At 36.8% G+C, this 12,582-nt stretch overlaps 1 protein-coding gene across 1 annotated transcript; it reads right to left on the reverse strand.

The window, feature by feature from the left end:
- Positions 1-2,277: 2,277 nt before the first annotated feature.
- LOC103833747 lies at positions 2,278-5,944 on the reverse strand. Its single transcript, XM_009109817.3, has 3 exons — positions 5,760-5,944; positions 4,979-5,335; positions 2,278-4,910 (listed from the first exon to the last, which is right to left on the reverse strand). The coding sequence occupies exons 2-3, from the start codon at positions 5,314-5,316 to the stop codon at positions 2,540-2,542; spliced, it is 2,709 nt and encodes a 902-aa protein (XP_009108065.1). The 5' UTR covers positions 5,317-5,335; positions 5,760-5,944; the 3' UTR covers positions 2,278-2,539.
- Positions 5,945-12,582: the final 6,638 nt, after the last annotated feature.

Below are 12,582 nucleotides of genomic sequence, written 5' to 3' on the forward strand. Positions count from 1 at the left end.
GCTAGTCATGTCTTTTTAAATGTCTTCTGACAATACAGATATGGGCCCTCTTAAAACTTTGACAAATCCTTGAAAATTTTTTATATTTTTAATCTTCGCTAATATGAATTATTTTTTTGGTAAATTCAAGAACATATGAATTACCATCAATTACTTGAATATTATGGTATACTAGTGGTGTGTCCGCGTTACGTGCAGCAAATTTATAAAAAAAAATTTTGCTGGTTTGTAGCATAAAAACTTAGCTGTTAGTGTTGATGGATATGTATTCAAATAATGTGATGTGATTGACTAAGGTAAAGTGTAATTTTTTTTAATGTATGACATTATGAATTTTATATATTGGAGACAAAGAATGCAACTAAATTGTTATCCTTGAAGAATAATATTTTTTTAATTGCGGTGAACTAATCTACTATTAAATATTATTTGGATAGTACATAATAGTTCTTGCGAGCTTATTAAGATTTAAATATTTAATAAACATATCTTTAATGAAGTAGACGAACTTATTTATTTGCTTGTACAAATAGTAGCGGTCGCATCCCTTGTTAATGTTGTTCGGGTGACATAAAATTCTAGCATTTATTTGTAGAACGGTGAGTTAACAACCAAGTCTTTTAACTCATATTCTATGCAATACTTTTTTTTAATGTGGTTCCAACATTGATCCTCCGCATCATAGTCTTGCTTCCAACCAATTCTATCAATGTATATTTTCCAATCTTTCTCTCTTCTGCATAGCATGGTTATAACGTATAAATAAATTGCATCTAGATATAAAACTTATGTTGATGTTTGTAGACGTTGGAGACCAACGTGGGCATTGTTTAAGAAATATATATTCTTGAATACTTTTGACATAGTGAACTTCTAAATTTCTGGCGGATAAACATTAGGTCATGAGATCATTGTACTTTGTTAGAGATGTAAGTGGATAGATGGTCAATGGTTTTAGTCTTACAGAAGTTGATCGGATTTGGTGAGTTCCGATCACGGTGACTCAACTCTCGATCGCCATAATCTAAAGGTGTGATTGGTAATGGTTGTAGGTGCTGTCCACAGTCCCATTTATTTTACAGCGCTAAATTTACAGTAATCAAGCTTTAGTAAAAAAAAATTAAAATCACAGCTTTTGAAATAACCTACAGCTATACGAGTGCTCTATAGAGCTAAATATCCACAACAATTTTTTGGGGCTTTTTATAAAATTCTACAGCAATAAAATCTAAAACCACAGTAAAAAAATCTACAGATTTTTTCTGCACGAATTTTTTAAAACTACAATCATTACCAATCAGACTCTAAATAAAGATACCCTAAACAATCTTGGGCTAGTATGATTATATAATTATTGGCACAATAAAACCAAAAGCCATAGCATTCAGCTACATAACGGGATTTGATAATTAAGTTTCATCCCAAATAGAAAAAATTACTTTAAAATATTAAATACTAAAGGTAGGAATGATAAGTTGTTTATTAATATCGACTGAAATCTTCGGGATGCACTTGTATTAGCGAAAACATAATAGTTGCTATAGAACGAAGTTCACATTCTGCAAACTGATGTTGGGTCAGAACCAATGCATTGGGAACATCGATGGTGTTACGCTGATGACTCATAGAAAAGCATAGATTTTTTCGGACAATGATGATATAGTACATTACAAAAAAAATTTGCTCTAATAAGAGTAAGAAATACAAAGAGTTGCATGTCACCTCTACATCTGGAATTCAAATACTATATGAGCTACATAAAGCATGATAACTTTCCCGCAGATATATGTGACATTTGCAACATATTACACTGAAATGGTGAAGATGATTTCTAAACTAAAAAAAATAATACACTTTTGCAATATATCTAAAAAAGTTTCAACAAAGTAAAAAAAAATCAAAACATGTGAAATTACACATGTGTTCCGAACTCAAAAGCGGGCAATTTTGTACGGGAAATATTCAAATCAACAATTTATGTTGTCCAGATAGACATAAAATTCCTAAATTGGTTCACGAAGTTTTCATATAGTCTGTAGTCGCACAAAAAAGTATAATATGTAGTTTACTTAAAAAAAACACTAAATATATTCATTTAAATTAAATTTGAGGTTGTGAGTTTGGAATGTCTCCAAACTTTAAATTTAAAGATCAGAAAATCTTTTTAAAATAATATTTTAGAAATTCCTAAGTTATTTTGCCTTCTCTTTACTTCTGTGAAATAACAGATGCTAGCTATGGATTACAATTAAGGTTTGGCATCAGCAATGATACAAAGGGAAGAAAGAAAATTTAGCTGTAGTCAAATAACTGTTAGAAAGACTATAAAAAGGTATTAGTGTATCCAAAGCAACACATAACCACAAAGCATAACACTTTCCTGAGTTTATTACTTTATACACTAAATAAAGGTGAGAGCAAGAAAAGGGAGAGAGAAATCCTTACCGGATCTTCTTGTGGTTCCAAACAAAATCTATGAAGAAAGATGCAAACCTCTGTACAAATGTAATGACCAGAAACAGGCCAAACACAAGAATGATCAATCATCCTTGCAAGTAGCCTTGTTATGTCCTACTCCTCCACACTTTGTACAGCACACGGATCGTCCTCTTTTCCTGTCCTTGATTCTTTTGTCCACTCCCTGAACCCGCGAAAACAGAGGCGGAAGTACTTGTTCTTCCTCTTCCTTGCTGCTCCCTTCATTCTCCACTGAAGGTAAGTCGATCGCAACTGGCCCCAGAGCCTCTGAATACGTTGAACGGTAACTCTCAACTGTAAAGAAACTTGAACAGTACTCATAAACATTTCTGCCTTTGGTGTTTAGGACAGCAATCGCATGCTGGCAAGGAAGACCAGTGGGCTTCCACCCGAAGCAGCTGCATGTTTGGTTACTCATGTCCACGAGCTGAACAGACCCATCGTGAACCTCGAAAAGTGTGTCGGAGCAAAAGAAAACTTTAAGCGTGCTTGCTTTCTTGCATTCTTCCACTAGACTTTCCTCCTTAGATGGCACAAGGTGGCTGAACCACTCTCTTGACTTCTCCTGGCTACTGTTAACCAACTCCACGATTCTACTCACAAACACCACAAGCTTCAGGACGATTGATGTCTCCTGAATTTCTTCAATCCATTTCGAGTAGATCTCTCCCACATCTGAGGTTATGTGGCTGTATGGTTCACCTTCAAACAACGCATTGGCCCAGTGCTTTCCTTCAATCTCCATTACCCAATCATAAGCTTTCGGAGACACTCGTTTTATCTGCTCAGTGTATACCTTAAACCCATCAAGTCGATCAGCACGTGCTGCAGCCAGTAGATAGTACGATAAGGATGGCTTCCCGTCTCCAAGAAACGGACCTCTCAGGCTTCTCATAAAATCCTCCATCAAGTAATGAATGGAATAACCATGATGTGCGTTCTCGAAAATCTCCAACACAGAACTCACTAGGCCTTTCTCACGGTCAGAGACGAAGGTAAGGGGTCGTAAACTTGGCACAGCTACCTTTACTTGTTCAAGAAACCAACGCCAAGTTTCGTCAGTTTCCACATCAACAAGGGCTAATGCCACTGGAAGCACACCATCATCTCCATCCAAGGCAGAAGCTGTTAACAAAATCTCATGATACCTCGACTTAAAGGGAATGGCATCAAGGAAAAGAAGCGGCCTGCAACCAGTTAGAAACCCATTTATACAAGACCGGAAAGACAGAAAAAGCCGCTGAAATCTCTTGTCCTCACCAACCACAAGATCAACTATACTTCCAGGGTTTGTCTCAACAACCTTATTCACAAAAAGAGGCAAATGCTTATATGCGTCTTTGAATGATGTGTGAAGCCCTCCTTTGGCTTCATCAATGCCTCGTCTAATGGTGCAATAACTCAGCTCAATACCAAAATCTTGAAAGATGGAGTCGGCGATGTTCTTAGTCTTCTGATTTGGATTCTCCTGCAGCCTCTCCTTGATGATACTCACCACCCAGTTCTTTTTTGGATGAGCAGACTTCCAAGATTCTCCCCCACATGTATGCCTCCTGTTAAACTTCTTTATCCTAAACATGCTTTCTGATGGTACCCATGATGCATAAATCTTCCAAGGACAGCCTCCAACCAAACAAACCCCACACGCTCGGTTCGATTCATTCTTCCTTAACCTGTACCCAAAACGACAAGCAACGGCGTACTTCTGCAACGCGTCACGAAACTCAACGACACTCTCGAATCCCTGACCCACGCCGGTAATGCAAAGTTTCCATGAGGCTACCAAGCTCTCTACAGAACCATCCTTAACACCAGCGATGGAATAATTCATCATCTGGGGTTCAGAGTCAACATCCTCGGTTTCAGGGTAATAGGCATCAATATCCTGCACGTAGTCCTTGTCATCATCTACATCAAGATTATCGTGAGCATCATCTTCGTCACTTAAGAGATATTCATCCTCATCAGTTTCTATTACAGGCTTTCGAATTTCTCCCCTGTTTCTTAAGGATCTTCTCCTTGTCTCGCCGGCGTTTTCATCCTGGAGCAACATGCTGGGTTCTTCCATCACACGTCTTCGTTTACTAACACTCGCAGGGGACATCGGAGAGGAGCTTTTTGAACCCATCACTGTTTGTTTGGAACTTCTGGGAGTCAGTTTATAGTTACTGGAAGCAAGACTGGTCGTCTTCCCTTTCCGCTTGGGTTTCTTCGAAGTTGATTTGGCTGGTACCACTGGACCAGTCGATACGGTTACAGGAATCTCAACAAGACCACTGGATTCAGAAGTAAACCCGGGGGCGACGACCTTTCTAGATATCAAACTAACATCAACGAGGCTGTTGTCTTCTGTGGCAACTTCAATGGGTACATTAGCTACATTCCCATATGCTATAAGTGTAGTGTCTGCTCTCACTGCTATATTATCAGACCTGCAATTAAATTCATCAAATGGATTATGCAACCATTGAAACAGAACATGGGTCATATAAGAACATACCAGTTAGCAGGTGCTTGAGAGTGGAAGCCTTCTTGTCCTGTTACAAAAACTTCAGCGCTGACGGAGCTCAGATGAAAATCATACATCCTCTTCATGTCTTTCTCTTGTCTCATGGTGATAAGGGTTGTTCGGTTTCCGGGGAGAAAATACTTGAGGGACAAAGAATCAAAGTCCAAGTTCCATAGTTTGGCCAGTTTGAGCTTAAAGTCATGAAAAGAAGTTTCATGATTAATATCTATAGCTTCTGCCTCTCCTCCAGTATAAGTCATTGTCCCATCATCGTCCGTCACAAACTTGCCGCCAGATTGACAGATCAGTATAAGCTTACCTTTTCCCATACCCACAAAAAATAAAATCCTGACGAAACAACAGAAAAAAATTACATAAGAATACACACACAACAAGCACATTGTGTTGTCTTGATTCATTTTTTAGTAAAATTACAGCAAAAGTTAATGTTAATAAATACAGCGTTTTAAGATGATGAACATTAACAAATTCATTTTTTTTATTACAGTGTTGCTCATTCACTAAAGGGATAAAGAGAGAAGCAATTTTTTGTCTTTGAATTGAAAACAAAATACAAAAGGGCAATAGAACAATTGTAAGATTCAGATCCTCAAAACTCTAACAGCAATTCATAAAACACAAAGACAATCCCTCAATTCGCAAAACTATGTCGTCTGCGACTTTTTGAATCGGTAAATCAAAAAAAAGTATTGGGGGGGGGGGGGGGGGGGGGGTATTTGGCTAAACGCGAAGATGGGAGAGATTAGCTTACCAAAAAATCGAAGAGCTGAGGGATTGGAAAGACTAGGGTTGGGGCCGCGAGAAGATGAGAGTTGTGGGGAAGAAACGAATTAGGGTTGGGTGTCCACAAAAATAAATTAAAGAAAAGGTCCACTACATCGAACAAATTTGTTTCGAGGGGTTGCTTTGGAAAACTCTTGTAGATCTGCTACTCTAAATATTTAAAATATGATCCCCTTCCTAAATTAATAGTTTTGCGATTTTGATTTTAGAAAAAGACCAAAATAGCATTAAATCAAGTTTCTATTCCCAAACTAGCACTCAAAGTCAAAAGTCACAAAAATAGCACTCAAGGGGTGGGGTTTAGGATTTAGAATTTAGGGTTTAGGATTTAGAGTTTAGGTTTTAGGGTTTAGAGTTGAGAATTGAGGTTTTGGGGATAAGATTTCAAATTTGAAAAATAAAAAAAATTAAATTTTTCAAAAGATAAAATGTTATTTTGGTCATTTTAGTTTTTGAGTGCTATTTTTGTGATATAAACTTAGAAATGTGCTATTTTAAAAATTTGTCCTTTTGATAATTTATTAACTTACTAGTAGTGTGTCCGCGCTACGCAGAGAACAATTGCCTATTATTTTTATAAATATTTTGTTTATATTGTACAATTGTTTATTATGGAAATTAGTATTTTGTGTTTTAATTCTTCATGAAATTAGCAGCCAACATTTTGCCATCCATGTTGATGATGAGCTCGTTGTGGTTTGAGTAGTGAATATATATTTAATTTAGAGAACATAAATATACTATTAAGTATCATTTGGATAACACATAACATTTACTACATTTTAAATTTTATTACTGAAATTATACTAAACTAAAACGTTTCAAATGAAATATACAAACATTATGTGAATTTTACACTGAATTTGTTTAGGATGATCAAACATGATGAATGTTATTATTGTATCTAGGGATATGTCCACTCTTTGGACGAAAATTAATTAATTATTTAAGTTTTACATTTCACAAATGTTTAATATGGATTTTTTTTAAAACAATTTATCAATCAATTATTCTTATATAAACTCTTTTTATTTATTGTCATGCATTAGCATCATGTTTATTTGATTAAGGAAAACATAACTTAAGTTATATATTTATATTTTTGAATAAATAAATGGTGGTATGTTTTAGATAGTTAAATGGAAAAAATAACTTTAGATTAGCACTTTACACTATTATATTTTTCTATTTCTAGAGTTTTTCACTATTCACGGAAATATATTTTTATATTTTTATTGCTTGTTTCTGACTTTCTGGAAAGTTTTGTTTTAGTTATGTATTATTTTTGGTGATGGTTTTCAATAATTTCTTATTAGTTTTTCTTTGCCTTATTTTATACCTAAGAAAAAGAAAAATCGATGAGTTAAACTATTTTAATTTTAATTTTAATTTTTGTTCACTTTGGTTTGATGCAACACAAAAAAAAACATTATGGTAAATTAATTCATCTATTCTTTGTTGTTATGAATTTCTCTAATCTTTTCTTAAAATTTATGTATTCAGTGTCATATTATGTATGTTTTGGATTTATTATGTATTTTCGATAATTTTATTATTTTATTTTTTTGTCTCTAAAACTATTTTTTAATTTTTATTTTGATTATATATCAGTCATTTATTGAAATTTTGTTACCTTTTATTCATTTTTCAAAACTTGAGTTTAGTGATTAAAATGGGAAAGTTATGTCAGCTTAAATTCATATATATTTTAGTTGTCTTGAGTTTGATAAAAAAATTAAATAATATTATAATAAATTTTCATCTTTTTGTTTTTCTTTGTGAAAAGTATGTATTTTACGTAGAGGGTTATCTGTTAAGTAATTAACAAATTTACAATAACTTGCAAACTATCTTAAACTATGGTTAGCAATAGTAGAGAAGAGTATCATAACTTTGGAATAGCTTAACCCTGAGACTGGAATACAAAAGACACATAACATGATACTTGGATTGAGAAGCAAATCCTAAGAGATGAATTCGTACATGACATGAAAAGACACTAAAATGTGGAGATTAAAAATCACTTGGCAGCTTAACATGTGGAGAAACAGAGAGTAAACAATATTGAACAATAAATCTATGTGGTTTGAGATTATTGTGCTGCACATGCAAACACATCCTCTTATGAATCATGAAACCATATGAATCAAGTGTGCCTCAACTCTCTTGTCCTGCAAAAGGAAACCGTTCAAGTTCTCAAACGCCCTTGCTGATATGCCAGAACTCCTTGCAGTGGTTCAGGACTTCTGGAGAGATACTCAACCGCTGTTTGATTCTACCTCAGCGCTTTATAGATTTTCAAAGTCTCTTAAAGCTCTAAAGCCCCTGATTCGAAACCTGAGTAAAGCCAAATTGGGAGAACTAACGAGAAAGGTTAAGGAAGCCTACCTGGACCTCTGTGAAAAACAGGAGAAATTGTTTCGAGACCCAACATCAGACAATGTTCATGCAGAGATGGTGGCAAATGAAAGATGGCAGAGAGTATCAGCCATTGAGGAAAAGGTTCTGAAGCAGCGATCGAAACTTCACTGGCTTCAAGTGGGCGACAATAACAAAAAGGCTTTCCATAATGCTGCCAAGGCCAGAGAAGTCCGGAATGGCATCAGAGAAATCAAATGTCCTTCTGGAAGAGTGGTGACATCGCAAGATGACATTAAAACAGAGGCCGAGAGATTTTTCAAAGAGTTTCTCAGTTCTGAACCGACTGATATCCAAAACAAGACAGTTTCAGAATTGCAAGAAATTGTTCCCTTCCGGTGCAGTAATGAAGAGAGGTCCTCGCTTATCAGGCCGGTAACTGAGGAGGAGATCCGAGAAGTTCTCTTTCATATGCAGAGCAATAAATCTCCAGGCCCCGACGGATACTCAGTTGAGTTCTTCAAAGCCTCTTGGAGTGTAATTGCAAAGGACTTCACCATCGCAGTACAATCCTTCTTCAGTAAAGGGTTTCTTCCAAAGGGCCTGAACTCAACAATTCTAGCTCTCATACCCAAGAAGGAATCTGTGACTGAGATGAAGGATTATAGACCGATCTCTTGCTGCAATGTCTTGTACAAGGTGATCTCAAAGATCATAGCTAACAGGCTAAAAGGCACTCTTCCTCGATGCATCTCTCCAAACCAATCAGCATTCGTGAAGGATAGGCTACTGGTGGAGAACCTTCTACTGGCAACTGAAATTGTGAAAGACTATCACAAGGAAGACATCACGCCGAGATGTGCTCTGAAGATCGATATTGCTAAAGCTTTCGACACAGTTCATTGGAATTTCCTCTTGAACACATTGAGAGCACTAAACATACCAGAGGAATTTATTCATTGGATTGAGCTTTGTGTCTGCACGGCCTCCTTCTCCGTGCAGATCAACGGGGAGTTAGCCGGATTTTTCAGAGCAAGAGAGGTTTAAGGCAAGGGTGTGCTCTGTCCCCCTACCTCACTGTCATCTGCATGAATGTTCTCTCTCACATGATTGATAAAGCGGCTGAAAGGGGCTTGGTCGGCTATCATCCTCGGTGTAAGAACATCCTTCTAACACATTTGAGCTTTGCAGACGATCTCATGGTGTTTACGGACGGCACAAAACGCTCTATTGAAGGTATACTTCGAGTACTTGATGATTTTGCAGCGATATCAGGTCTGAAGATCAGCCTTGAGAAGTCTACACTCTACACAGCGGGTACCACTCAAAATGAAGAAGAAGACATCCTAAGCACCTTCCCTCTGGCCTCGGGACAGTTGCCTGTCCGCTATCTGGGGCTCCCCCTCTTGACTAAACGTATGACAGTTCAAGATTACCTACCATTGGTCGAGAAAATCCGCAAAAGAATGAAGCATGGACGGGCAGGTTCTTATCACACGGTGGTCGTTTACAACTTATCAAATCTGTTATCGCAAGCCTCACAAACTTCTGGATGCAAGCGTTTAGACTCCCTAGCAGCTGTCTGAAAGAAATTGAGCGGCTTTGCTCAGCTTTCTTGTGGTCAGGACCTGAACTGAAAACAAGCAAAGCCAAAGTAAGCTGGAAAGATGTCTGCTTACCGAAACAGGAAGGGGGGTTGGGGCTCAGGCCACTAAAAGAAGTAAACGTGGTTCATGGTTTGAAAATAATCTGGAGGATTCACTCTGCGCGTAACTCGCTTTGGATTCGATGGGTGCATTGTTATCTGATCAGGAAGGGATCACTGTGGTCGGTAAAAGAAACTGCTACATCTGGATCATGGGTTTGGCGAAAGCTACTGAAACTCCGTGAGCTTGCAAAGCAGTTCTTCAAAAGAGAAGTCCGAAATGGGAAAGTAACATCATTCTGGTTTGATGTGTGGTCACCACTTGGATGTCTAAAGGACGTGTTGGGAGAACGAGGATACATTGCTATGGGCATCTCTGAAAATGCGGTGATGGCTGATGTTCTTGGTAATCATCGGAGAAGAAGACACAGGCTGAGCCTCCTAAACGAGATAGAAAATGAGATTGCACTTCTTCAAGCTGATTCCAGTGAAGAAGAAGACACACCTCTTTGGAAACAGAAAGAAGGGAAGTATGCTAGTGTTTTTTCATCAAAGAAAACCTGGCTACAGATACGATCTACACAACAAATCTGCGAATGGAGTAAGGGTATTTGGTTCACGCAATCCACACCAAAATACTCCTTTCTTGTTTGGGTTGCACTCCGCCAACGTCTGCAGACCTATGACAGGATACAACAATGGAATGGGGCAGTTGATGCAACTTGCGTACTCTGCGAGGTAACAAATGAAACTTGCCACCATCTCTTCTTTAGTTGCGACTACTCAAAGCAGATTTGGAAGGCCTTAGTAGGAGGGATTCTTCAGAGAGCATTTACTACATCATGGAATGACCTAGTAGAGATCATCTCGAGCGCAAGGATGCCACCCACAGAGAAGTTTCTTATTCGCTGCGCTTTCCAAGCGACAGTTCATGCGTTGTGGAGAGAAAGGAACGCTCGCAGGAATGGAGAGCAGCCACAGCCTGCTACTACCCTCATCAAGTTTGTAGATAAAACCATCAGGCTTAAGTTGCTATCGGTGAAAGGGCTGGGACACAAATACTTGGAAGAGAGTTTGACCACTTGGTTTGCTACTAGGGAGTAATCACCATGAGGAAATTTTTTTTAGAGTATAGATTATCTCTATACAAATCAGATGCACTAGATGTACAAAGTTTTGACTGAATAAAATTTTACATTCTTTCAAAAAAAAGAAAAACGTCTACTTAAAATAAATAACTAAAGTTTGCTATCCAAACAAAAACTACCGTTTGCTTTATTAAATTGTTTATTTAATGTCATTTAATATAAAATTTAGGATAAAAGAGACCAAATTTATTAGAAATGGTAAGTAAATCGTCATATCTTTAAATTGGGTAAATTTATTGCTATTATTTTCCAAAAACAAAAGAAGTAGTAAAAAAGAACCAGAACCGAACTCGCTACCTGAAACAATACAGAACAAGTACGCGAACCACTAAGCTAAAATGATTAAATTGTCAACATTTGGCGTCCCAAGAAAATATATAAATTTTGGTCCCTAAACCCCTTGCTTTATGGGCTTTAGCCTAGGACCGGCCCTCTACCTATTCTGTCTCCCTATTTTTAGGAGAAGGTGTGTTGCATTCTTGTTCAAATTATAGGGTTTATCCAAGTTATTAGCGAGCGTGATATAATAAATGATAATTTTCTCTTAACTATAGCTTATTAATGTATGTAACTTAATGTGATGAAGAAATATGGTAAATAAATGGTAAATAGCAATTTAGCAATACTTAATATTAATAACTTAGTGACCAAGAATCTCTGCAAACGATCATATTATTTTGATATATATTCATAGCTTCTAACTCTAATTAAACAACTAAACGTAAAAGAAGTCCGTCATATATTTCTAAGGAGCAGCCCCTAAAGATATCAACAAGATATATATTTATCCAAAACAAAAATAAAAATCAGCATTGCTAGCCTGTGTACCTTACATGTTACATTCAGAGACTTCCTCGCTTTTATGGTGGAAGGACAAAATGAAAGCTCTAATCTACTACCTTAGCTTGCATATTTGGAGCAAGTAGTCTCATAGAAGAATACTTCCTCAAGCTTTTGAGTTTTGAGAGTTGAAGCAAAGTGTTTCAACTGCACTTGACAAAGTTGGGTGAACCAAACCTCTAATTTCTTGTAGCTTTTTCTCTCTTAAGAGGCAAGGATTTACGCAAATAGGTTTAACTCATGTAAATAAGTTTGTTAGATATCCTGTGTTGGAATAAGCTTAAAGATAGCTTGAGGATTAAGCTACCTAATCCCATTAAGTTTGTGTTTATCTAAAGGGATTAGGAAATATCTAATAAAGTGTTATACCTAATGAGTTTAGGATTTATAAGTTGATATATAAGGAGATGCTAAGATGTAGCATAACTTATGAGTTTTGAGAGCTTAAGGTTTTTGAGATAGTTTTCCTTAAGAGTGATTAATAAGAAAGAGTTTCTTATTTGGTGAGATAAACACATTGAGTTCGAGTAATCTAATTTCTATATTTGGTATCAGAGCAAAACGATATCATGAGTGACATCATACCCGCGACCTTGAAGATGAAAGAAGGAGGAGGCTCTTCGTCGATAAAGTGCCCTATGCTCAACACAACAAATTACACCGTATGGGCTATGAGGATGAGAGTTACTCTTCGAGTTCATAAGGTATGGGAAGTGATCGAGACAGAGACAACAAATAATGAGAAGAATGACATAGCCTTGGCGCTACTGTTCCAATCAATACCGGAAGCGCTTATACTA

The sequence above is a fragment of the Brassica rapa genome, chromosome A08 (assembly GCF_000309985.2).
Source record: "Brassica rapa cultivar Chiifu-401-42 chromosome A08, CAAS_Brap_v3.01, whole genome shotgun sequence".
Classification (NCBI taxonomy): domain Eukaryota; kingdom Viridiplantae; phylum Streptophyta; class Magnoliopsida; order Brassicales; family Brassicaceae; genus Brassica; species Brassica rapa.